At 40.0% G+C, this 27,914-nt stretch overlaps 1 protein-coding gene across 1 annotated transcript; it reads right to left on the reverse strand.

Annotated features, from left to right (window-relative positions):
- Positions 1 to 957: 957 nt before the first annotated feature.
- Positions 958 to 26,652, reverse strand: GLP2R (glucagon like peptide 2 receptor). Its single transcript, XM_061367141.1, has 13 exons — positions 26,282 to 26,652; positions 19,719 to 19,812; positions 17,407 to 17,511; positions 15,408 to 15,529; positions 13,418 to 13,524; positions 13,020 to 13,176; positions 11,907 to 12,066; positions 10,823 to 10,883; positions 9,548 to 9,617; positions 6,774 to 6,862; positions 5,140 to 5,278; positions 2,043 to 2,084; positions 958 to 1,763 (listed from the first exon to the last, which is right to left on the reverse strand). Exons 1-13 carry the CDS (start codon positions 26,384 to 26,386, stop codon positions 1,425 to 1,427), a joined length of 1,590 nt encoding a protein of 529 aa, XP_061223125.1. The 5' UTR covers positions 26,387 to 26,652; the 3' UTR covers positions 958 to 1,424.
- Between the last annotated feature and the right edge of the window lie 1,262 nt (positions 26,653 to 27,914).

Here is a 27,914-nt window from a genome sequence, read left to right on the forward strand (position 1 = left end):
TCACAGAATCAGAGACTGCTTGAGGTTGGAAGGGACCTCTGAAGATCACCTGGTCCTGCTAAAGCAGGGCCACCTAGAGCTGGTTGCCCAGGATATAACTTCCTGTATTTCCAGGCATTTAGGTTAAAATAGAGTAAAGCTTGCTAGTAAAGAACAGGAAAAATTCACAACCTGTGATGGGTAACCAGCTGCAGGGCTGGGTAGTGATATATATGTGTGCCTGGGGGAGATCTTTATGTTGTAGTGACATGGGTTATGGTAGACTTGGCAGTCCTGGGGTAAAGATTGGACTTTACGAAGTTAAAGGTCTTTTCCAACCTCGTTGATTCTATGATTCTAGTAGCTGCTCATCATTCTGTTGCCTTCTCCTTTTTAACTTTCCATATGCCTATTAGCTTGGTTTTGAGATTCTGGAAACTGGATCATGGAATATTAACAAGCTTAATAGAACACTGTAAGTCTCTGGGTGAGCTGCATGTGACAGTTTTCATCCTGGTTTTGTTAAACACTGGAAAAATGATTTCACAATATTATTTTGGTGCTGTCAAAATCCCATGTAATTATTCATTTCAGATCCCATGGGAGGAAGATGGAAGCAGCACTTACCACTGATCTATTTTATCTTTTGGGCCACACAACAGGGCAAACCTGAAGCTGCATCTGAATGTGTGGCTTGTGTCAAAAAAAAAAAATAAATAGAGAAAACAAAAATGAGCAAACAAAAACTGTATCAAAAACACTTCATTTGGGGACTTGCAAAAGAAAACATTTTGGCTTTTCATTTCATGATGACATTTCCACCACTAACACTTAAGTGAAGACGCTCAAAAAGGCAAGAAAGAAGTTGCTTCTTCCCAACTTTTGGTGGTTTTTTTTTTTTTTTTAAATATATATGTATAAGACCTTTCATTTTGCTTAAGCAACATGTGTTTGGATTGACCCGAAACTGTTTTTTTTTGAGATGGGGGATTTCAGGCTGCAGAGAGAAGAGTCTTACACACACACACATCTATTTATGACATATTTACATATGAAATTTACACTTAGGAAAGATAAAACCAAACAACTTCTCTATCATGTGAGCAAAATGGCAGTCAAGCTACCAGGAGACAATGCATGTGTCCAGTCTACTCGTTTCCATAGTACATCCTGCTCCACAGTGTACATCTCTTTCAGCGTGAGTTATCTTCCAGACCAGTCAATTCAAAGAATTTTTTGATCCATTAAACCTCTTCTAACCCAGCCACATAGCTTAGTAACATCCAGAACAACATTTTTCCCAGATTAAGAAAACTGAGACAGATGTGGTATTAACTGCTTCCTCCTTGCATTGCACATCCCAAAGGTGTGTACAGTCTGGGGATGAGAGAACATCTTTCAAAATGCTGTGGCTGTTGGAGGGTGCTGTACCGGTGGACAGCTTTCTAAATCTCACTTTCTTCAAAGACTTCTTCAGTTGTCTCTCCAGTGGTGACTTCTCCTTCACTGCTGTCTGACATGCTTGCCCGAGGACAAGATGGGAGAGCAGAGCCTGGCTCTGGGCTGAGATCTGTCCTCTGCTTCACTAATACCTGCTGGAGCTGCATGCCCCAGGGCTCACTTGCCTCCAGGCACAAGTGGTATTTGCTGCTGAGGTGCTGCTTCTTTCGTTTCTGTGAACATTTCCTGAGGTATTTGATGTTTTCCCCAAGAAAGCAGAGTTTACACCCAAAGGGATCTGCCAGCAGGAAGCGGGACCACTGCTTCTGGAGCTCTGCTTTCACCTGGGGAGAGAAGAAAACAGCTTGTCAACTGTGATGTCTTGTGACCACCCTGCAGCCCAGTAACCCAAATGCTAGTTGTAAAATGAGAGGAACTGTAGAAGTGCATTTCAATCCCAAACCTGCCAGAGTGCATGCTGTTGTTTTTGTCCAAAGCAGTTATACCAGTTCAAAAGAGTACGTGCATGCTCTCTAATACGCAGAGCTAGGCAGTGGGTTTATCCTTCTTGGTGTCATTAATATACTTCATTAAACAACTAAAAACTCGTTGCATTCTCTTACCTCTCCGTTAGCAAAGCAATATAAAACTGCTACAAAAAAACCCTGGAAGAGAAAAACAGCAAGAGGAAAAATTTAGAGTGTACTGGAAACACCCGAAGCTTTAGTTTAAGGATGACATTAGCATTAAAGCATGAGTATAAACAGTGCTTCTTAATTTTCAGAAAGGAAACTAGTCACCTGTATTTACTTACTACTGAAGTACCCATTAACTTGCTTTCATATGGTGCCTTAACAAATGTAGGGCACATTTGGTGCAGATGCTGAAGAACAGATGTTATAATGTTTGATCTTCCATATTATCTTCATTTTGCCACCACATACTGTTTTTTTGCAAACTACTGCTGTTATACCATGACTTATGCTATTTATAAACATGGTTAAACAAGAAAGTGCAGCTTGGGGCCTCATATAAACCATATGCACGTTTGAATTTACAGATGAGACTACTGAGGGGTTTCATTTGAGTGGTTTTTAAAACCGAGTAACATACTAAGTGATTAGTGCTTGTTTAAGGCTCAGCTGTCTTAAGTGTTACGACTATTCTGTGGTGCCATCTTTCCTTTGAAATCAATTTAAATAAACACCTTTAAAAATACATTAAATCCTAGAGATTAAACTTGTTTTAAACTAATTCCAAAATTACTCTTTCCATTTTCCTCCTTGGTCTATATTTGATCTCAGATCAAAACAGCTTCCATGCATCTCAGCTCAACAGCCTGGCACAGATACACAGGTTTATTACCATTGCTTCAGGAAATGCACTTCCTGTGGTATGTCTGAACACATCTATGACATGAGCTCTGGTGAAAAGAGTAAGTACTGTTGATTATCAGTCCCCAGGCAATGTTCACATCGCAAGTAAAAGGTGTCGTAGCCACATCTGATACAACTGACATCATTCAATTGCTCTCACACTCCTGCTTTTCCAGAAGTGTTTTTCTCAGACAAAAACTTAAAAAGAATCTCACATATATAATATCTTTTATTATATCTAGCATTAACCAATAGCATTTGGAGCATACTGTTAATTTTCTATCTATCCGGAAAAGTTTGGGGCCATTAATTCCTTCATGCAGTAAGTATGAAAAAGAACAGTTTGTCTGCCACACCAGTGGAAATGGGAGCAGGAGAAATGGCAATCAGGATTGCCTCTTTCATGTATTTTTACTATATTTTATGTTTCACCTGGGTTATGGTTAGCAAGATGTAGGCAATTTTGACATGTTGTTTATCAACATGACTTTTAAATGATCCTTTCCATCTGAATTACTTCACAGAAATAAAAAAAAGAAGAAAACAAAAAAAAGAAACCCACCACCAAACTCAAAATCCTGTGGTCATTACAGTTTATAATAGATGACATTTTACTGTAGGGATAAATTTTAGAATAGAATTATAAAAGACTGAAACCATGGAGAGATGTTCTGATGGATAAATACAAATTTAATAGCTTAAAAATTAGGTTTTTATACAGAACTGCTTCTGCACCTGGAGAACATTCTCTTTTGGGGGTAGAAAGTCCATGAAAATGCCTCTAATTGGGTGAAGTTTTTTCGTGTTCTAAGTATCAACTCTGTATTTGGCTCTACAAGCACCACTGGCAGAAAATGGCATCTAAACTACATGGTGCTATTCAGTCCTGTGACCACTAAGCCTGATAATACCAACTGACAGAAATATAGAAACTCAGCAGATTAGGAGAGGACATTGTGGCACTGCTGCACTGAATCCCAGCTGTAAATACCTGTATGAATTTAGTTCACTGCTGCTGCTAGATCAGAACATGCAGCAATGGACAGAAGCACTGTAAAATCATGCCAGAAGGTGGAAAATTCAGCTGATGTTTGATGCTAATTTTATATCCCGATTTATTTAATGCCATACATGGGACCTCATACTTGGGAATCTTGCCCATGTGCCATCACTTCTATTTTTAAAATGACCATAGTGAGATGGAAAAAAAAACACTGAAGAATTCAGAAAAGTTCATTAGCATAATAACCAATGGGAAAGGATGGGTGCATGTGTAAGCCTCAGAATTAATTATTCTTTAGCTCTATGGACATCAGCAACATGATAAATAACTCATTAAGTAACAACCTTTATCCACCAGAGACCAGTATTTTTTCCTGCATGCATCAGGTGTTTCAATTGCTCCATTTTCTGTAGAGAAGCAGCAGCGTATCTGCAGCAGAACTCCTACTGAGGATTTAATTTTGTGCTGTTTGAAAGCATTGGAGTTAAAGCCTCCAGCTGAGCTCCCAGGGGTAATTGTTTTCCTTTAACAAAACAGTTTAACTGCTTTTTAAAACTACTGGGAAGATTTACAGACTAAACAACTGCAGTGTGTACAGTTTATGTGCTTTTTAGCTAATCCCTTCGCAAATGAGGCTGCAGCTAAAAAAGAATCTGCAATAAACATTGTCGAAGATCTTTGGGTGTTTTGAAGAGAAGTTCTGCTTCTAAAGCATGCCGTGTAGCTGAGCACGTGCATATTCCTCCGGAAGGAATGAAGTTTGTGTTTTCTAGCAGGGACGAGCAAGCTCGCTTCTGTGTCAGCTTTCTTTGTACGAGCCAGTAAATTACATTTTTACTTAAAATGATTCTTAAAACAACATTGAGTCACTGCAGTCTCTGCAAGTAAGGCTATGTCTAACTGAGGAACATGCACTCTAACACCATCTAATCTAACGTCTAATTAGATGTACATTCCTGACTAACCATTGTAGCTGAGAGTGTACTACCCTGTAACTTTTGTGTATGAATGTACCGAAGAAGCCCTCATCACGCATGCGTGGTCTGTGGGAAGCCACCAAGCAGCCACCTGAATCAAAAGCAGCATCTCTGCTGAAGGTGTGGTGATTGGTTTATTGCACACCAGGTAACAAATCCACCTTTAGGATAACACTACCATATTCTGGACATGCAGTTTTGGAATTTCTTTTTATCTTGTCACTGTAATAGTGTATTTAGAGACACTAGACCTTGGAATATAATATTAAAGAAGAATGCTGTGTATCTGCGGTATCTATAGGTGGGCCACGTATATACGTGGATCTATGATCCCTAAAACCAATACTTGCAAAATGGTACTTACATGAAATGAGCTCATTGTCAGCTGAATGAAAAGTCTTATATGTCTTGGAAGTCCTTCCACCTGCTCGTCAGTGATGAAAGTAAAGACAAATTCATGGATTCCCAAAAGCGGAATCAGCACAAGTGTAGATCTTGCCAATCTTAAAAAGAAGATGTTTGGTTAGAGTCGAGTTTCAACATCTTTGGTTAAAAAAAAAAAAAAAATCAAATATTCAGCTACAAATAAATGATTCCAGAAACACTTCCTCGGATAGTAGCAATTTTGTGATTTTGAGGACAAGTTCCCAGATATGAATTTTGGAGCAGTCTGTACAGGAATGAATCCTGGCTTTGGGCTTAAGGTGAAAAGTTAGAAACTTTAGATGGAACAGAAAGGCCACGATCATCAAGCTTACATCGCTCGGTAACCGGAAAATATTTACATAGCTATATGTGAGCAATCTGTTAAAAGGGTTCTGAGACCTTCCTGCCACTGTGGAAGCTCTGTGCAGCTGCATAGAAGGTTTCTGTGGTACTTTCAGCAGTCGTCTACCTTTAAGAAGCACAATGATTTTTTATAGAAGACCATCTTCTGTGAGAAGTCTGAGAACATGTTTGCATGGATGCAAGAAGGGAGCTAAAAAGTGAGTCCTGAAGGAGACTTGCATTGTGAATAATACCTTGAATCTTAGAAAATACAGCAAAACTAAGCAGTAGAAAAGAGAATGCAACACAAAACACATTAAATGCTGCTGTCTGGGACTGTCATCACAGCAATCTGCAGGATATATCTAAGATCTTTTCAACCTTGAATGTTTAAGGGAATGGAAACACACTTCTTGTTAGGAATTTAGTAGGATATTAGGAGTGGAATTTATATCTCCCTGCCCAGTCCTGTTAGACAGTAAAATAGGAAGTCAGGACTGTAGTAGCAGACAGAGGTCCACAATGCTTTGATTCAAGATAGTCAGTACTGGGAAGAGCTGGGATGTAGAAAGCAGTTAACAAATCCTCAGGTTTCCATTATTTAAGTGCAACTTTCACTGCACCCTCAGCTCCTTGCAGAGCGGCCTGTCTTGGCTGGTCCCAAAAAGTAGGGAGGCCAAAAAGCTGCCCTTTATGCAAAGGCCAAATCCAGGACTTTTCATAAGACGTGATGTACCATTGAGACTCTAGCCAGAGAGCCCATACCAGGGCGCACAGGAGTGCAGACTAAGGGTAATATTCTCATTTGGGTTTACAAGAAGAACAGGACCATTCTTAAGTCAGTGTCTGTCGAAAAAGGTAGATGAGAAATGCTAATGTAACTTAATCTTCCCCACCTTTTTTTCTTTGAGGATGTTTAGTCACACACTCAAGGAAATAAATGTCACAGCGGTAAAGGCCATGGGTGTACAATGAGGATAGAGAGCAGAGATTTTACTGCATTGCAAAGTCCTTGAGAAAGTGCCCTTAATACCCAGGACACAGTCACAGACCTGCCATTACCTCTCAGATAAGAAAATGTTTCTCCAGATGGCTTTCCTATATCACACTGAATCGCTGCTGCACCTCATGGTGGTAAGTAAATGTCTGATCTGCCAGGGCAAACAAGCAACCTCCTCATACTGTGAGAGATTAAAAACGGGGCTGAGACTCTTGTTATTCATTACATACCTGTATTTGTAGTCATGAAAGCTCATTTGCTGAGCTTTTAGCTTGGAAATCAGCATCCTGAGAATTTTTAAGAAGATGCCAAAGTTAACCTTTAAAGAAAAGACATATTGGTTACTTACAATAAATGCTACGACACTGCTCATACAGCTGTGAAATAAATAGAATCACAGAATAGTTAGGCTTGGAAATGATTCGGAGAAAACTCCAGGAACAAACTTGCCAACAAAGTTTTCAAGCTGACAAGCAGGTATTCTTTATTGCGGCACCAGGAGACACAGGGGATAGCTCCTCCTAACGTGTGTCCCCGTATTGCTATACAAGCCATCCTTATATAGTCCCTGGGCATACATACATATTCATGAGGCTACGTATGGATTACATCATTTTCCAGAGAGTTCCCCACATGCGTACAGAATTGTGGTGCTGGTCTCTGAGGGTCGTTTACTTCTTCCAACAATCTTCATCACTTCTGGTGGACTTTGAAGCACGCGCAGTAGATGCTCATACCAGTTTAATTGGTTTGTTAGCACCAGAGACATAATAATCCTCCTATCCTCCTACTTATCAGTTAGTTTAACTGTAGCCCATCCTGGACACCTGTGGTTCCCAGATACTCCTTATCCCTGTGTCCTGTTCTTCTAGACTGTTTTTCTTAAAACTATGCCAGCTATAATGATTTATCTTGTGAGAATTCTCAGTATGTTCTCTAGCTGTACTCTATTTTTTTTCTCTATGTATCATGCACCTCAGTAATTTTCCATTGCTACTCTTACCAAGCCATCAAACTTAACATTACTTAAAACTAATTATAAAGGTTTCTATATTCCATTTTGTGATTTTTATGCCCCTTTGTCTCAGAAAGGACCTTAAGATCATCCAGTTCCAAACCCCTGCCATGGACAGGGACACCTCACACTAAACCATGGCACCCAAGGCTCTGTCCAGCCTGGCCTTGAACACCACCAGGGATGGAGCATTCACAACTTCGCTGGGGAACCCATTCCAGTGCCTCAGCACCCTCACAGTAAAGAATGGGAAATTGATTATTAAACACGTGTAAAACCTGTCACCAACAAACCAATATGCAGTTGTGGTTGTAAAGTCAGGCAGCTTTTTACTTTCCTCCTAAAAGTTACAGACAATAAAACAAGGGCCAATAGCCACATCCTGCTTGGTAGGTCCAGGTTAGAAATCAGGAACGCACTTTACTCTAGGAAGTCAGGATAGCCTTGGCACAGCCTGACCAGGGAGGTGCTGGACTCTCTGTCCTTGGGACATCTCAGAACCTGGTTAGACAAAGCTGTGGCTGCCTGGATCTGTTGTTAGCAGTGATCTGCTCAGAGTAGCTGGGTTGGAGACTTCCAGAGGTGAATTCCAACCAATCATTCTCAGGAGAATGCCCAAAACAGCTCTGTTGTGCTCTGAGCTACCACCATGGGATTGCTACACAGCAAGAAATATGGTTCTCAGCATAACAGAGAATAAAAGAGAAGGTAGAAGTGGGATTTCTGTGTTCTGGTCCTTGCTTTAGGGAGCACTTACTCAAGCTCTGTTAGATGAGAAAGATCCTCACCAGAATAGTCTTAAGTCCAGCTGGTTTTGAAGTTTGGTTTGCTGGCAACTAAGCTGCACCCAGCCACTAGCTCACCATTACCACCTCCCTCTCCAGGGAGGAGAAGAAAACTCTATCCCAGCCAGTACACAACAGACAGGCAGTTAGGCTTAAGAAGGTCATCCCAGGAAGAAGCTGAGCCTCCATCTCTATGCACATTGCTGGGAGGTGATGATCAGAGGGTACCTGCTCAGAATAAATTTAACTGCTGGGGCTATCTGGCTCTGAAATAGTACCAAGGCATATCCCAAAATGTAATAGAAAAAACAGGGATTTAAAATTATATTAAAGGAATAACATATGTGTTTCTATCTATTATTAACATATAATTCTAAGGTGACCTCTCTTTTTGCCAACTTCAATTAGAGGGATATTTGAACAAAAATTGATCCTTTCTGCAACTTTATGTCCACCTCAATATGTCTGTGTATTGGTCTGTAGTAGGATACGCTATCTTTCTTGTTCCAAAATATTCAGAGGCAGAAATGACACTAATTACAATGAAAAATGAAGGGGCAAAACCAAGCAACTGCATGAGAATATAAGGTATTCTGGACACGCAGCATAGTCCCACCTATCAAAATTGTGTTCATAATCACGTCCTCATGCACTGCTTTGGTGATGCTATTTCCATCTCTTTGTTATCACCAGATTTCAGATGTACATTATTTTCTTTGCATTTGTTTAAAAAAAAAACCTTCTCTCACGCTCTTGAAATGCTTCAGTTCTTTTCGGGAGTCTATGGCTATTTCTCTGCATTCCTGTTATCACCAGATCATCCTCTATAGAGAATTTGGAGCTTTCTAGAGATGCTCACCACATGATACGACTCTCCTAAGTAACCTTCTCACTGGAAAAAATGAGGGTAAAAATGTGAGAAGGGAAAAAATAAAAGCAGCAAAAGGCTCCATCTTTGGTCTAGATGGAGCTGTGCAGAATTCACTGCACAGATAAACAGTGTTCTGAGAGGTTGACACTGAAATCTTTTTTGTTTGCAGATAGCCAGAAAGTAAGCTAAGCCCATCCGCCCACAGTAATTCATTTACTGCATTTTTTCTGTCTCATCTTTCCAAATCCAGGAATTGGATTATACTTGGAGAAAGGGTCACAAAGGACAACCACACTTAAGCATGATATTAGAAACAGATTAAATAATTCTTACTGCAATGGAAAACAGCATTGGTCCTCGGATAATCCACCAGATTCCCATGTGTTCATTTGTTCCCCAGCAGCTGAAAAATAATTTGAAGTATAACCACATGATTTCCATAGAAACCTTAGACAGCCTAAGTACCTATTTTAAAAGGAAGTTAACAAAGTTCAACTTTTGCAGGTGGCATCCAGGAGAAATGACATAAAACTGGGAAGTTTCATCAACAACTGTAATTGGATTTATTCTGAAGATCTTCCCACCAGGATGCTGAGAGAGGTTTCCCTAGGCTGCATACTTCAGCGCTATCTGGCAAACTTACAGTCTATGAATCCACACCAGAACTGTACATGGCAGCAAGCTTTCAGAATGGAATTCATCCTACTGAAATTTATCTATCTAAAATTGGAAACGAGTAGACTATGAATAATGGTCATGGCTCTTGACTGACTAAAAAATATGCATAGTTTCCTTGAGGCTGCCTCCTTTCCTCCTTCTCTAACCTGTTTGTCATATGCACATGTTCTTTCTTGCTAATTAACCTGAAACTCCGTAGGATCTTGGCTTGTCATTTATAGTTTATACAGCATCTAACTCTACAAGACGCTGATCGTAATTTGGTTCTTGATGTTGTTGTTTAATAACTGTATTGATGTCCCAAAACACAACTCGCTAAGAACCATTAACAGAAAAAGGGCAACAAAAGAAATCATACATAAATACTAAAGTTTATGTGATGCCATTAACAGTGTCATTGAAGAACAGAAGACTGAAAAATGATGCTTACTAATGCAAGTTACTCCATTATTATTCATTCATACTGAACCCATATAAGTTTTTAGCAAATATCAAGTTTTGACATTATCCTCCATAACAATTTTCTGTATTTTCAAAATAGGAATGAATACTAATTAATCTCAAAGTGTAGGTTGTCACTGAGGAAAGCACTGTCTCCTTTTCTTACTAACAGGACCCTCTCCATGAAGGTTATATTTGTGCTGACAGTTGCCTTCATGTAAGTGGATGAACACTGGATGCCACAGCTTTCATTTCAGGTATCGTGAGTGTTCATTCTACTTCCTGATTTATGCATAAGTAAATCTGAGACTTCCTAGAAGTATTTTTATATAAAACACTAAAGAGTACCTAGAAAGTGTAACAACTGTGCTGTATAATCTTAACATAATCTACTAGTGCATACTTGTGTCAATTAATGTCAGGGCCTTCCAGAAAAATGAAACACAGAGAAAGCCAATATTCTGAGGCACATTTTATTGAGTAACCTACCCTGTGTTCTCCAGTTTTGACCTGCTTATTCCCCAAGGGCCCACAAACAGGATAGGAACAACTGAAAAGGAAAGGAGTCAGTTACAGACAAGCTTTCAGAATGGTTCATACGAAACACAGATATGTTACAGTACTATGTGTGCAAAGACATCTGCTTTCAGTCTTCTACTTAGAACCATATAAAAATCAACCTGATTCTGGCTTTCCCCATTTGTAGATCAAATAAAAAACAAAAAGAGATTCCAGTGTATTGTTGAATCTTGCATTTTCAGGCTGAAATATAGGTATGCATATATAACATATATATACATATACACTGCTGGCCTGCCCAAATCTTAATTCTTGACACTGAGAATCCAAAACAATTTGCACTTGAGGCCTCACCTAAGGCACCAAGTGTTAACGTTTTTATTTGTTGAACCTGAGAGAGTTTTCAGTGGAGGCATGAAAGTCTCTCTAGTTAATGAAAAGAACTAACAAAGGCTTGTTACCCTGGCTTACCTTTCCTGGACCCCATAAAGATAATCCATGGTCCTATTGCTGCCCCCTCTCCCCCTCCCAGGAGATCATAAGACTGCAGATTGAACCCACCCCCCAAGAAATGAAGGATTACTGCACTATTCCAGTCTATAAATACACAGGCACAAGCTTCAATCACAAGCACAAGGCACGAAAGCGATGAAAGGCAGGTGCTTGCCTGGAAGGGGATCAGCAGGGAGATGATCATTATTTATACTCTCACAGTAGTGAGCAAGTTTCTTAACAGCCTTGTCCTGCTGCAGCTTGAACAAGGAATCAAATTATTAGTCTCTATTCCAACAAGCTGGTGATCTAAGCAACAACTGGATACGGAGAGGTGAGAAATCAATGAGATAACACTAATCAGGGTGAAAGACAGTGTGGTCTTGGTGTGTCAGCAGCTTGTATGCTAGTACAGGCATATTAATATAGCAGAAGGGATCTTTAAAGAGGAATGCAAGAGGGAACAGAGGAGAAATTAAGTTCTTTCTTCATTACAAACTACCTGCCACTGACTCAAAACAGTACCACAGAAACAAGAACTTGGAAATGGTCATGTACTTACCCCACCCTATCACGATATAGGTCTGTAGCAGTCGCCTTTCAGAGAGTACTACAGTTATCAATAACGTATGCAGATAAATTCCTTCTACTAATAGCCAAAAATAATTTGCCCCAACAAAGTAATGCATGAAAAACTGGGCAGTCCTGCAAATTATTACAATCTGTGGAAACAAGAGACCAGGAATCATTGTTAATATATAAAAGCTCTGACAGCTCCTGGGTTTCTTTTGTTACTTTAACAACCACTTTAAAGCTATCGGTGGTTGTGCTACAACTGTGGTTTGGCCACATATCTCACAGCTATCCTTGCTGCCTGGGAGAGGGTGGAGTGCAACAGTTTAAAGGCTTCTTTCTACATTATCAGAGAGTTTGAGGTGACAAGTAGGAGAAGAAAGCGGCCATGTAGGCCGGGGGGGATGTGTTCTTTGACATGATCTTTATACCAGAATTTATACTAATGAGCTATTAAATTAATAGCCCCCATTAGCATCTTGCAGGTAATTTTGTCTTGACATGAGCAAACCATATTAATACAATATCAGACAATTATGATTTATCCTTCCTTAAGATAAATCATAATGCAAATGAGAGATGCTGTTATTCCAGTCTGTAAATAACCATAAGAAATTAGAACATTTTCCTAGTCCAGAAAAGCCTTTCAACTATTTTTGTCTCTCAGTGTTCTTCCGCAGCAAATATATTGTTTGATAACACTGTCTTAAAAGCAAGATTGGTGTGCATTGCTTCGTGTGCCCTGCTTTGTGCTATGTATACCAAAAATGAATAAATACAGTGGTGCATATGTGCCAAAGAAATGTATAGATTTCTTCCTATAAAATACCACTGTAAGTAGTTTTGCTTAATTGTGTGCTTCTAACTATTAATATTAATAACAAATTAATAACTAGTAACTTGTTAGTACTATACAAGGCTTCATATAAAATCAATCCATTACAATCTATCAAATCAGATTTTTTCTCTTGATTACCCTAAGTTGCATCAGGGAAATTTCACCATTCAAAGCTTGCTCCCATATAGCAAGCTACGGTGAATATAGCACTGCTATGGCCACTATCAGTGCACATTTACTATTAGCAACGAACTACCAAATTACCTCTGGACTGAGGTATAATATCCATCCAGTTTCATCATTTGGTCTTTTGGAGTAAATATTGTAGTATACAGTGTCTTTTATAAGAACTGCCGTGGCACGTAAGATAAAAGATGCAAATAAATTCATATGGATGTAGTTTCTTGTGCAGTGGAGTTTTCTGTGGGAGAAAAGATGAAGTACGAATCCTCTGAAATTATTTAAGTTGCAGAAATAAAGAAGTACAGTCGTATTCATATTGTTGCCATCGATGGATTTTGCTTAAGAACTGCTTTTATAATGCTTATTAGGAAAATACAAGTTATTTCCATAGGCAGTTATGGAATAAATTCAATTGCATGAAAAAACGATTGTGCATACTGGGGTCTGTACTTTTAAAATGCAGGTAAATTTGTACTAACCTGAGTAAGGAAAGTATAAGGAGAGCCAATACAAGTGAGATGAGAGAAAAATAATATCCTATAGTGTACAATAGCTGTAATGTGGTAAGTAATTTGTGTTCTTCTTCCTAGGAGCAAAGGAGAAAAATGCATTATGCAGGCAGGTGGGCAGTGCATGAACACAGCTCAGCAGCTTGAGTCCAACTTCTTTGTGTTGCAAGGTAGCCAGGGCAGGTTTCTGCTGCCTGCACTGCCTTATGAAATCACTGCATGACAGGGGCACTTGCAGGCAGCTTTAGTTTCCTTTTAAATGCTAAGGTGCTCATGGTCTCACTTCCATATTGCTCCTGCACAAACACCACTCATCCTCTGATTACAGCTAATCATTGCCATGATTACATGCACTAAATGGATCCCGATGGTTCCATAATTGCAGAGATCAACTCACTTCAACTTTTATACACAAGTGCGTAACCTAGGGGCACACTTACAGAGCAGTTGTACGATTTTGAGAGGCAGCTCTGTCTAGAGTCATTGACATAGCCTGGCTTTTGTCATGAGTTCAAAGAAAAACATAAATATTACTTGTTAAATTAATAGTTGTCCAGAACGGCAAATTAATGACAAAATAAATGACAAATTAAGAACTCCAAGGAAGAAGGTGGGCACCTACTTTACACTTGGCTTTATTTAACATTTCTTCTTGCTAAGTTTTTCCATTTAGCTGCTTATGTCTACCTCTTATCTCTTCATATTGCTTTTCTAGGTCAAGAAAAGCTTCTCTGCAGAGGGGACGTAGAGATAATACAGGGTATGTGACTTTCTTAATCCATATCTGGCCTGCAAAGATTTTCTTGGAACCCTTGTCTTTTCCTCAGTGATTTTGCTGCTTTCTTTGTGAATTGTCTCACTGCTCGGTGCCAGGGATTTTAGCTCTGTCTTCCTGCCAGTAGCTGTCTGTAATCGAGTACTACTTAGTACTTAGTGTAATCAAGTGCTACCTGATGCTACCAGTACTGCCTGCGTAGCAAGGGTGAGCTGTGTCTACTGACAGAAACTCTCAGAGAGTGAAAGCACCCACAGAGAGTAGTGTGGGTGCAGGAGATTCCCATAGCACAGTCATTAGTCACTGCTCCATAAAATCATTCAAACAGGCACCAACCTAATAAAAAGCATGAGTTATCATCTTGGCCGTGACAATTCTACAACACCAAAGCAAATGAAGTCAAGACGACTCCTTTCATGTGTGCAGACACCAGCTCCGAGTTATTCCTAAGATCCTGGGGCTTTCCCTTAAATATCACAGGTACAAGACCACATGTAGTGTTGGCAGGAGAGCTGGTTAAAGCTTTCAGCTTAAGTGTCTGCTGCCACGCAAGATGAATTAATGTGTTTCCTACCCACAAATTCACAATCTAGAATGGTCAACAAACCATGGAAAACTCTAAGCACTTAGGAATATTTATTGGACCTGTATAAATAAACTGCAAGCCTGGAAGTTCATGTACTCACTATATATAAAGAGTTTAGTAACACCTTAGTAGTACATGAAGGCCCTGAACCAATAGCATTTAGCAAAGTACTTAATAAAATAAAGCTACTTAATGAAGTGATAAATGGCAATAGTGTTCACCCAATTAAGTACTTTGGAAGCTGCAGGGAATGCAGTTCTGGCCTTAGCAAACCACAGCAATGTGGGGCTGATGATGTGATGTTTTGAATTTAAGTTATTTGCTTGTCAAGTAGCACCTTGCCTAGTTTTATTAGGAGAAATTCAGCACATTTGGATACTGGTCTCTCAAGAGAAAATTAACTGTGGAATCTGAAGCAGAAATCCCCCTCCTTAATCTTTCCTCCTCCGCTTCCTCTAAATAAAATAACAGGTTTCCATTTGGTTATCTAAATGCAATCTGAGCATCTTTCGCAGGTATTCAGTGGAAACGTTTTATCAGTTAATCAAGAAGGGATTGAGAAGATTGAAGTATTAAACCATCAAATAAAACATACTTACGTTGGTTTGGAAATGATTTTTCTCGGAACATTCTGAACTATCACGCCAAATGTCTGTGGAGTTCTCCTTTGTTTGCCAAGTGCCTCCATCCAAGCAGACTCTGTATGCATTTCCTACACTTCCTGAAAGTAAACAGAGGTTCAGCCTGAAAGGTCAAAATAAAGACTTCACTTTCATATGCTTTTTTAAAGATTTCTCTCTTACAGCACATCAATAAGCACCACCCTACCCAAAAAAAAAAAAGGAATAAAGCCCACTTTTCTTTTGTCTTTGCAGTATGTTTTTCCATATTTACATAGGACAAAGTAGGAGCATAATTAGCAGAAACAAGTTCCCACAAAGTGCCTGTTATATTTAGAAAAAAAACCATAGTTAGTGCACCCAGAAGAAAAGCCTGTATCTCACTAGATTCAATCATTAAGCTCCTAAGTTCCACCAGGTGTGGGTAGCACATTGCCTGCACTGTGCAGTCCAAATTGTAGGAGGAAAACTATGGTTTGATTAGGGAATGATTTTTCTTTCTCTAAGACACCTGTGCCCGGTGGTTTATTGATGTGCTTTGTGGCCTGATCAGCAGGTAGTGTGAAGCTTTCTTGGTTTGCAGTGCATTGCACTCATTTCTACTAATCAAGAACTAGCCCATACTGTCAGAAGAAGGGGGTGGGGACCCTGGTTGCTGGTTTGATGTTTCCTCAACATCTGCCTTTCGCTTCTCATCAGAGCTCAGCTTTTTCATTCATTTTTTAATTAGAAAGTGTTTAAAGGTTGCAGTAGCACCTAAAATGTTTTGTCTCAGGGTAACTGGACCTGAGGGAACTGCTTTGGATGTATAGTTTGCTGTGATGGAGCAGGAGTTCTGTGTCGAGACTAGAAATGGGACTAGCAATAGAAATGGGGACCACAGTCCCTCAAAGCCTCTAAGACAGCTCAGCTGTCTCTAGTGCAGTTCCTCCTAAGGTGCTGTAGCATGGATGATAATGCTAGATAACACGGTAACACAGCAGCCCAGTTGTGTTCCCCACTATGAAGACAATTATAAGCTTTGTAACTCGGTGCAATGTCTTACATGCTCATTTTGCAGTAATGTCGCGAGCAAAGAGAAGCAAAGAGCCTCTGTTACATGGAGGGAAGGCAGTTGCTTTCATTCTATTATGAAGAGCTGAACTTGTTCTAAATGGTTGGCAGAAGCAGTTGCTTGGGAGGTTAAGTAGAAGCTGGGTCTCTTTCTGTTTAACAGTAAAAATGAGGACAATTATGGTACTACAGGTACATGCTTGGACTGGGCTGGATAAAAGTAGGATAAGCAGCCTGTAGTAGTTTCCCATAAACTAAAGGACACGACACAAGTTATCCTTCCAAGTGATATCAGAAATGCACTTAAGAAAACCACAGAAAGGCTGTAGCAGGATTCAGAAATGCTTGGCTGCAGAGGTAAGGAATGTTCTTTCATTTCTTTATAATAAAGGGAATGTTGTTTGATTTTTAGACTGTTTTGCTCCTGCAGATGTTGCTTGTTTTCCTTTCTTGAGAGCCTTCCTGCTCCACTCCCCCCAGGAAAAGGCTGCTAGGAAAGCTTGTTTTATCACCACACCACTTCCTGGTGGTGCAGCTTTGTCCTACTGGAGGGCTGACTGCCTGGGCTGCTGCTTTGTTTGGGTATTCCAGTTTTCTGGGAGAGTCTCATGTTTGGGATCAGTGGGGACCCCAGAATCTTAATCTAAAAAGCTGAACCCCCAGACTGTTACTGCCAGTAAAGGCCTGGCAGTACCATTCCATGATCTTGGAAATGTTGCTTTAGAGCAGACAATATGGAGCTGTAACAGAGATGGAGGAAAAAGAGTACGCAATTAAACACCAACAGCAATGTTGTGCCTCAATTCGGAAAAGAGGTGGAAAAGAGGTGAGACAAGAAAGCCCTTGGAAACCTCAAAGGACACTGGGACAAGAAACACAAGATTCCTGGCATAAACTGAAAGATAAGTTACCCCTTTCACGTTACCATTTTCCAGCCATGGCAAATAGGAAGGACAAGGAACAGAGACGTTTCCTGGGGGTGAGTAAGGCCAACAGACAAACTGATCAAATGTCCCATTACAATATATTCCTGGGGAGAGAAGCAAATAGAGGTTTTACTTGAGTTGTTCAGACAATGGACCGTCATGAAAACCATTGTATAGTGCTCTAGGTAACCTGCAAGCTCCTCCAGGGTGTTTGCAAAGTATAGCAGATGCACTTTGTGCGTTCACTGTGCAATGCTCAGTGCACAGTGCAGAAATGGCTGCTCTTCTTCCCTGGATCTACATGACAGCAGCATCTTTTACATGCTTCATTATGAGATAAAGATATTGCTCAAAGTCATCCTCGAGGCCTCTTGTCCAAACATAATAGACAACTTCCATCTGTTTTCTCATGGTGTTTTTGTACATGCCACAGATTTTTGCTGGTAAATGGAAGGTATTTCACCTTTCACGAGCCTGTGATACTGGTTCTCAGCTTAGACTACTTCCATCATCTTAGAATCATACAATCCCAGCCTGGCTTGGGTTGGAAGGGACCTTAATGCTCCTCCAGTTCTAACCCCTGCCACAGGCAGGGACCCCTTCCACTGGAGCAGCTTGCTCCAAGCCCCTATGTCCAACCTGGCCTTGAGCACTGCCAGGGATGGGGCAGCCACAGCTTCTCTGGGCACCCTGTGCCAGCGCCTCAGCAGTGAAAGAGATTTTCTTACCCTAGAAAAATTTTCTTTCACAGTGTTCCAGTGTCTCATTTTCAGCAATTCCTAATTCAGTTGAAAGAAGAGAACGCCTGCTCTTGAATAGGATCACTGGAAAGAGTTCCATTAGCTCGCAGGCTGTGTCTTTCATTTTGCTTTTCAAAAACCTTTGAAAGTTAGGGATTTCAATATTTCCAGGAAAGTTTTAAGGAACTTTAAAACATAATACATAATTTCTGCCTGAAATGATGCCTGAAATCCTCTCTTTTTTGTTTGTTTTTGTTTTTCTTCTGCAGATTTAAATTCCAAGGCCAATGTTTTAGATTTATTTCCAACTTTTAAACACATTTTGAGTGATGAAAAATACACACATTGATCTTAGACCATATGTTCTGGCCAACAAAGTTGCACACTGGTGCAACTGCCATTAGCAGAGTGAGTCATAGAATAGGAGAATTGTTTGGGTTGGAAAGGACCTTAAGATCATCCATGTCCAACCCCCCTGCCTCACACTAGACCATGTCAGAGCTCAGAAATCGTCCTGGAGTCAGCCTGTGCATTTGATCGGGTGAGAGAGCTACCGAGAAAGATGACCATGAGTGCATCACTTGCACACAGGAGCAGAAACCTGCCCATAGTCATTAGGTACATAAAGGACAGGTTTACTCTTAACCCTTCCTTGGTGACTGTGGTCACCTTTTTCCCAGCTACTTGAACTTCTCCAACTACTCAAACTGAGCCATCCTTTCTTGAAGACAGTGAGAAGAGTTTATACTCTTAAGAATGAAATAATAACAGATCAGAAGATCCCTTTTTGCCAAACAGCATAAAACTCAGAGCACTTGGCCAAAAGGTGTGGACTCGGTTCTTCTCTCTGCTACTTTTCAGGAGAAGACATTGCCCTCTTCAGCCAAGAATCCAAAAGCCATGGAGGCAGGAGAAAAAAATAATGGTCTTTCAGCTAATGGATACAAGTGCCAGGTGAACATGGGGAAACCTGGTCTCTGTGTCTCAGCTGATTAATCTAATGACTGTATTGCGAAATGCATCAGCAGTCCTGTGAGAAGAGACCAGTTCCACAGCTGACTGGGCAGAAACCACGTCTTGCCTCACGTGTTTTTGGTTCTTGTCTGCCATGGCTCAGTTTCTAAAGTACAGGAAGGGATGATGTCTTGTCTTCCCTGGGTGGTCTGCTCTCCTGTGGTTAGCATAATTTCCAGGAACAATGGTTAGACCTCCTTCAGGCTGAAAAGGGAAGTGAAAAGTGGACTCCTTAATCCAAAGTGAATGGTTCTTACTGATGAGAGGCAGCTAACTCTTGACCAGGCACCCAGTGCCTCACCACAGTGGAAGTTCAGCACCATCAGTTCAGTGGTTCATTTCTGTATATGATCTGGTTTTACATATGAGAACCTAATATGTTTCAGGGCAACGAGAGCCATTAACTTCATGGCTGCAGGTTTGCATGTGTCATTACAGATTATTGTTCTACATTTATAACTTATAGACACACACTTCTGCAAAGCAGGTAAAAGAGTATCTGCATATTAATCAGTGCTACTGAACATGGTGCTTTTTCATGCTGTTTGTTTCCTTACCAGCATCTACAGTTGATTCCTGCAGCATTTGCAAGCATTCTTGTTTATATTTATTCCATCCAGTAGTGGTTTTTTCCAGCAGAGATGCTTTTGCCTGTGAGTGAATATACTGAGTGTGAGGAAAATCAATCAGAACCCTGTGGTCTTTTAGTGGTTCTTTCCATTATAAGAAATTAAAGAGGAGATGAGAGGGGAACAGAGGAATAGCAGGCAAGCAGGGATGTAGCAACAGACCCCTTTCTTCTCCAGGAAGCTATTAGTGAAATTTCTTCAGTTGCTGTCTTTGCCTGAGTTAGAAATACGTTGCCATGGTGCAATGTTACCACAGAAATCTATTCAACTTGTGTAAAGTCCCTTGTAAAAAAATCCACGTAGATATTTGATTGCTAGGACCTGTGAGGGTGCATCAAAATCATGGGCATTTCAGTCCTCCACTGCAGAAAATGCATGCTCATCTTCACATATTTGACAGTCTTTCCAGGCTTTTCATGGTCAATTTATGCCAAGGTCAGCCAATATGTCTCATGTATTCAAGTTTCTGCTAGGTTAATTTAAACCCGATGACAATTTTGAGGACTGTTTATTTTGGGGGTATTTTTAAGATAATCAATCACTCCTGGTTCATTACCACAGGAAAAAATTGAATAAGCGAGTAGTGCATCAGGAATACTATTTGGTTACTGCCACATTTTGTCTGGTACATTCTGTACTCCTGCCCAGCACTTCAAATACAATTTCTTTCTCCAGCAGCTGCAACTGTGCCATTGGCATTCTTTTCTTCTTACACAACTGTTAAGTCTTAGTTTAACTTGCCCATCTGCACCAACTATGTTGCCTTTTTTGCCTGGACAAGGAACAGCCTTGCTGTCCTCCTGTGTCCATAGGGAAGAAGAGGTCCTGCCCTCAAGTGTTCTCACAAAACGAAATGGAGAATTTATTTTTTTTTTACCCATGCCAGAATTGTCTCCATATAAATCATCTCGCACAAATTTTTACATCCTGAGCCTTTGTTGGTACGTTTATTTTCTATATTTTGTTGTTGCTGTTTAGATATTTTCAAAGTTGGTTTTGCTTAGGCCTTGCTGTTACATTGACAACCCAGAAGAGATCAAGAATTCATTTACATTTTGAAAACTAGATTTCTAGAGACCATATGATCTGGAACAATGGTGTTGATGTGATCTGCTTAGAGAGAATAGAAATGAAAGGGCTTCAAGAGAGATTTCCCTTTTACTAGTGTAGCCTTGAAGACAGGCTCAACTTTGGGTTTAGTTTAATGACAGCAGATTCTGTGGAGTCGCTCTGGTGTATGCAAATCAACCCAGTAATTACAAGAGCTGACTGCTCCTCTTGGCTGCTCCTACACTGCCAGCTCCTGGCTTCTTGCTCTGGCTCTTTGACTGCTCACCCTCTGCTGTGTTCTGGAAGCTTCTGTCCCCAAACATATTTAGGTGCTTCTATAAGCAAGAACAATCCACTCTAACTCCACAGATTCCTACTGGTCCTGTCACCCACTGTCATCTTTTCCAGGTAAAGACAGGCTGAGAACACAAATGAAGCAAAGCGTGTTGGTGTCTAAATGGGTGCTTGCTCTTGTGGACAAATTCTAGCAGGTAGTATGGGTGAGGGTTGCTGCATTTATAAGATATGGATGGCACTATGGCTGCAGAAACACAGAGGTTGAGGGGATTGTTACTGGTGTGCAAAAAGGGAATGAGAGAAAAGGCTTAGGACCCCTGCTTGGAAATACTCACCTTGAGTCATTCCATTGGCACTGGAAACAGGTAAGCAGAAAGGAAAGAAACCTAGATGTCAGTATGAAGGGGTGGGATCAGGGATGCAGATCAACTGTTGCTAGCACAGGAGACAGAATTAAATACATCTCCACTATAAATCTCCACTGATAAAATGACTCCTAATACCTCCTAAATCTGCTCTACTGTTAAAAAAAGTCCCAGCCATAGACGAATTTTAATAATGATTTTATATGTAGTGACTGACGTGTTTGCAATGTGGTGGCCATCTGTGGCATACACCTTATCGGTGTGAGGGTTGCGATTGTCCCGATAGGACTCTCATATTTTAACTTGCTCTCAGGAAATATCCCTCTTTCTGACACATCTTTATCACACAACACTGACTGCAGAGGCCTGTAAGAGGGCCATAGCTAATAATTACATTTTAGGAAAGGAATGGCTTAAAATAGAAGAGTTAAATGCAAAATTGCTTGGTGACATGTTAGATTTGGGCTGTTGAAGAAATGTCCGATTAGGAGCAAAGCAGTAGAGAAAGGATGATGCCAGATGCTGCTTGAAGTTCAATGGCATCATGATGACTTGACCATTATTTATACAGGGAAGAGAATATTGGTCTAAGCAGAATCTGTGTAATATGTCAGCTGCTCTGAAATCAGAGCTTTGAGAGGCAGGCAAGTAGTCGAAGAACACTGTGACTGTAAGTCACCAATCATGCAAAATTCACTACTCATTGAAAATGTTACCAACAGTAATGACCACATTTTGTAGAGCAGACTACATGTAAGTTTTCTAAAAAGCAGCAGTCCTTATACCAAAGGATGCTTTTCAGCTCTCCGGGGAAAAGCGGACTAGACTCTTTTTGGAAATTACCTTTCACATATGTGGTTGTCCTGAGCTTGCCTGAGCTTTGTGATGTGCTAAGGGCTGAGCTAAATAACCAGGACAGTGTACGGCTGTGAGCTTTACCTGTATCTTTTTCTTTGAACATGTGTTTGTTGGAAAAATAAAGATAATCATACTTACTTACTTTCAAAACAAGCACAGAGGACGCTATTAACTGACACATGAGGCCACCATTCCATGCTTGGTTTTGCTATGTAAAATGTTGCCTGCCCAATACTCTGCTTTTAGTGTCTCAGGTCACTTCCAGACACCCTACTTCAAATTCCAGGGGCTAGAAAGACTATAATTATTCTGCCTCTGATGGGCTTGCAAGATAAGGAGAGAATATTTACAGCAGCCATGAGAAAGGAATGCAAGTTTCCAAAACAAAAAGTGCCTTGACATTTCCCTCGTGTAGGCCTCAAAGTGCTGGGAGCTAGGGAAGACTCTTCAGGCACCCCCAGGTCAATGAACCTCATCTGAAGAGGCAAAGACATTGGAGATGACGCATTCGTGGAAAGACTGCTTGATTTAAGGGGTAACACTTCATTATCTAATAAACAAATGCGTTAAACAGCCACAGAAATACAAGGAAAGCCTCACAGCAGCTACCTGCTTGTTTCGTTCCATTCCTGGAGACAAGGTTGCCATACAGTCATGATGAAGCTCAACAAGAGTAAGGAGCAGTTCAGGTAAAAACGACAGTTTCACATCACTTTCTTAGGTAATTTCCAGCTTCTGCAAAGCTGCAGGTCAGTCAGCCAGTGCCTGGTCACTATTGATGTAAATACCTGTGAGCTGCTTTAAGACTTGCTGATGCAAAATCAAGTCTATATCAAGTCAGAGCTGCATCTGACAAAATCATTAAGAGCTCTCAGCTGAACTTCGAAGTTAATTTGAAATATAGGAAGAAGAGCATATAAAATGATTTACATTATAATCAACAAATGGGGAGATGATTGGAAATTAACAGGGGAGCAAACTATGACCAGGGCCATTTAAATCACAGGGAAACATGAACCTCTCGGCGGAGCATGCACTGTGACAGACCTAATGCAGCATTTTATTCCTAGAAGCTGCAGGTGGAGGATGTATATAAATTCAGAGAACTTATATTTATTTGTAGAACTGAAGTTACACGAACCTGACCTGCAGGCAGTGTTGTGGTACAGGAGCTGTACATACAATGGGGTACCTTGAAAAGGATTACAGGACAGTACTCCTGTATTGAGTAGTGTTTGTCCCTGGTGCAGCCCTGGCTTGATAATATGACTAACTTTGATGATCATACCTTGAAAGAGAGGGTGATAAATTTGCTAGCTGTAACCAAAGTGCTAGAGTGGTCCAGATCGTTAAACTAAATGACTAAGAAATCCCTATGGATTTATATCAAAGAAATGATACACGTATCCAACAGCAAACCATGATGACTTGAACGTCAGCAACTTGTGAACTGGTCATCAGCTACTTACACAGGGATAACCAGAAGAAGCTAAAAAAAGACAAGCTTGCTGTTTGTGTGTGACTACTCTGTCTGCAGTGATCTCTGGAGAAAATCTTTAAGGATATATATACATAGAATACGGCAGTGTCTTGGAATTACCCCTTTTGGCTTGAAAAGGATTACTGCAGGTGCTCCAGACAGCAGATGTCAGTGTTTTCTGTTAAGGCTTTTCTGCATTAAGTGCACTAGAACACCATTCACTGTCCATTCACTGCTGAGTTCATGGGGGCTTTTTCTGCTTTGGCCACGTGTGGGAGAAGGCCCAGTTCTGTGGCTATGTTCCAGGAAGAAAGGTAAATTTCTCTATGCATCTCAGAGTCTGTGATTACAGATCCCAGTGGGGGTTTTTTATGATCTAAGTTTTGAGCTACTCAGTGCTATAAAAATTCAGATACAACGCATGCTTAGCAGTAGAAATACAAGCCTTCAGATGGATTTACCATGATCTTAAGCAGCAGCAACATGCAGCTCAGCATGGCTTTTGATCTCAGTTTTATGTTTCAGTTGACATTCATCCACTAGCATTTGAACAGGACTCCTGATTCAGAAGAAATTAAACTCCAGTGTCCAAGGCGGAAGCTCAGAAAGCCTGTGACCTTTTGCTCTGACTTGGGCATATCTTCACTTCAAGCTATGTGAAGTTTCAGTGATAGCAGATGAGCTGCCCGGTACCCTGCTCACACAAGAGTTCACCCATCTTGAAATGTAATCCAGCTTCTCTGGAAGGGTCTTTCAGTTCGTTTGGTCTGCTCAGAGCCCTCAGATTACACCAAGATGACACCACTGTTTATGTTAGATGCAGCAGAAAACACAGCCTGAAGCTCACAAGTAGGAAATGGATTATAATAATAGACCTCCAAGGTTGCAAACAGACTGGTTTAAATTTATTTTTTTCATTACTGACTTATTTTTTCATTACATAATCAGGATTTTACCCTTTAAATTTCTTATACTAAGTTAATAGGGAAATTGTTTTTGTTTATTCAGACTATGCTATTATGGACAGGAAAAAAAGAATCTATTTAGGTACAATCTAGAATTAAGAACTTAATTATTTACATATTATTTCAGCCACGATCCTGGTTTATTCTGATTGATACTTTTCACATCTCTATAGATTTTTGTTGGAAAATCTAGATATGGTGATTTAAGGTGTTTCTTTAAATTTTTCTGTCTCATTAAATACAATAGAAAGCAGCAAAACAAACAAGTTACAGTAATCCCTAAGGCAAAGTAACTGACTGTGACTTACAGTCTTGTGAAGTTTTGACTTCACAGAAGTAATTGGCAGATTTTCTGCTAGCACTGATGGAGCCAGTGCTTTGGTAGAGATGTCCAACCAATTTAAGGTGTCTCGCAAACCAGAGAGCTGCTTCAGTTCTATATTCATTAATGCGAGAGAAGCTCCAGATTTCAATTATACAAACACATTAGGAATACTTTGTTAAAACACTCAGAAGATGTGTCTCCTGCTAAATTTTTCTTCATAAAAAAAACTAGGAACACAATTACAGTCTCTACAGCATGTACACATGCAAAGCAATTTCCTTAGTAATCCAGCTAAAGGAAGGACGAGTGAGTAGAAATACCTTATTGCTGTACCCTAAATCTATGCAGGAATTTTATTCAGATGAATTGAAATGTAATACACATTGGTAATTAGTTCTTAAATTTATCAAATACCAGGGCTGATACCATTAAATAATAATTAAAAACATACATGAAAATTCCCTTGAAGTGAATTACATAAAGGTATTTTGTCATTAAACACCTAAAACTCTTCCAAATCATAAAACATTATAGACAAAGAAGTAAGCTTTCAGATTTTTTTAACAGATTTCGAAAACAGAGAAATGACTAGTTTAATAGATCTCTACAAAAATTAAAATAGAAACTGCATAGAGATTTCCTAGCCTTCTGTAAGAAGCTGAGGTGCAGAATGAAACCAATAACACCAGATTTCACGAGTATGAGATTCAGTGTTCTCCCTTTGTACAAGTCAAAGGCTAAAAGATAATGACAGAAACAAAGCAAAGTTGTTTTCAGAACAGACAAAAAACAGTAGAAAATAAATGTGATTCACAAGAGTACTAATATCTTGTAGGAAAATAGAAAAATAAGTATAATTCAGTACTGATCAATAGTGCTAAGAAAAGAGATTGTATAAATAGATGTAAACACAATTTCTTCCCTGTATGAATGAGTATTAATAGAAGAAAATTGTAACAAATGACCTCAAGTGAATTCTAATACAAAACTCTACCGCTTCTCAACCAACACTTCTCATGATTAATTTTTAATACATATAAACTGCTGCCAGAACTACTTTTGAAATGAACATGTTGTTGGTGAAGGTTAAAATGTTATGTGATAGCAATCCATTTTCATACAGTCCATTATTAATCAGTGAATTAGCTTACCTGTTTCACTAGAAACAATATCATGACAGAACTGGCAGGTGCAGGAGATATTCTGGACCAGAGTCCCATGCTGGAACAGAGACCAAAAAGTGTCACGATACCCATTCTAATAAATTTGTCTCCAATATGCTGCTATTTCAGTCTACTATAGATCAATTATATCACCCTGTCCCATGGAAAAAAAAAGAAGCTGAAATATCTTCTTTTATGAGTGTAACTGTTTCATGAATCTTCTCACAAATAAGAGAGGAAGTTACTACAGTGCCTGAGGCTTGCTCGGCTCCAACTGCGTTTTGCTTTTTCTGATTAAAGGCAGAGAAAATTTACTCTAAACCTCACAGAAAGTCTGCTTACTGTAGCTTGTTCTTTAGCCAATCAGAAGTCAGAAAGCTATTAAAACATTAAAGGGCTCATCTTGTTCCCCTAAAACTCCATGGGAATTTTGCCAGGGGTTTTGCAAGAATGCAATCGAGCTCCATAAATACACATATATATTTATACACACCTCATGAAACCATTGAAAGATGCCTTAGAACACAGAAAAACTTCATGTAGGAAGCTTGCTTTGCAGGAATCAGCTCAGCAATAGCTGGGTTTATCCTTTCTGAGCACGTTTTGTAAAATATGCACTATAAGTGCAGGATCAGGGAGGATCTAAATGTACAAAAAAATGATGTTACCAGTGGTTATTTTGTTTTACTACAATTCCTATGACATTCCTCTATTTATTTTTTTTTTTACATTTTCAGCTGTGGAGTTGGAGAAACTGCCGATGAATTAATTTTGCAAAAATTGTTTGCAACTTTTCTACTTGCAGAGAAAAGCTTGAAAATGTTAATAACTCTATGTACTGTGTAGGCTCAGGGAATCAAACCATTTATAATATAATAGTTTTAGAATCAAGCTGATGATTGTCCTACTTTCAATTGGCAATCTGGAAAGCCGAGCTGTTGCCTCCTCCATTTCCAAAAGAACTGAAACTTGCAGCTCTGCATGCCCTTCTCAGAACTCAGGGGCATCCAGAGCAGCTAAGATGGAGATCAGGCAGAGATACAACACTAGGACTTGTGGAGGTCGTCAGCAGTTCAGTTTTGAATACCAAAAATAGGCTAAACAATATGGCAGATATACCTAAATAGTGTGGCATATAGATACACCTTGCAGCACACTCCACCAGCAGTGTGACCTGAGTCTCTACACACATGCCCAAACTTTCTTCTTCTGGAGGAATCCAGGAGGTGGAAAGGCATAATACATGCCCATGTCTCATCTTTACATAAAATCTGTGCGTAAAAAAAAGGAGTACTTGGACATGGATATGGAAGTGCCATGGGAACCAGGATTTCAGGGTGGAAATGCATTCAGCCCAGTCTAAAAGCCTGGGAGCCCAGTCTCGTGGCCTGCCACTGGCCACTGTACTGCTGTGCCTCCTGGCTAGATGTGTCAACATACATATGCCACCCTGACTCACCAAAGGGCTACTCTGCGGATCACGGAGAGGTACTTCAAAGCCCCAGTAGTAACTCCTCATCTGTGTATTGCTATGAATATAGCCCTATGTGATTACTCCTGGGAACAGAAATATAGATAAGTGCTTAATCCTTAGAAGGACTTCACTCCCTCCCTCCTTCCT

Source organism: Neopsephotus bourkii, unplaced genomic scaffold (assembly GCF_033783945.1).
Source record: "Neopsephotus bourkii isolate Nb327-2 ecotype Australia unplaced genomic scaffold, CSIRO-AGI_Nbou_v1 NB_5, whole genome shotgun sequence".
Classification (NCBI taxonomy): domain Eukaryota; kingdom Metazoa; phylum Chordata; class Aves; order Psittaciformes; family Psittacidae; genus Neopsephotus; species Neopsephotus bourkii.

What these genes read in the sequence shown, in the direction of transcription:
- GLP2R (XM_061367141.1), bottom strand. Translation starts at nt 26,386, where the DNA reads ATGGGTATCGTGACACTTTTTGGTCTCTGTTCCAGCATGGGACTCTGG. An exon ending in CTATATCGTGATAGGGTGGG is followed by an intron (nt 10,884 to 11,906) that starts GTAAGTACATGA and finishes TTTCCTTTTCAG; the next exon opens with TTGTTCCTATCCTGTTTGTG. An exon ending in TTTCATGACTACAAATACAG is followed by an intron (nt 5,279 to 6,773) that starts GTATGTAATGAA and finishes CTTCTTTTTAAG; the next exon opens with ATTGGCAAGATCTACACTTG.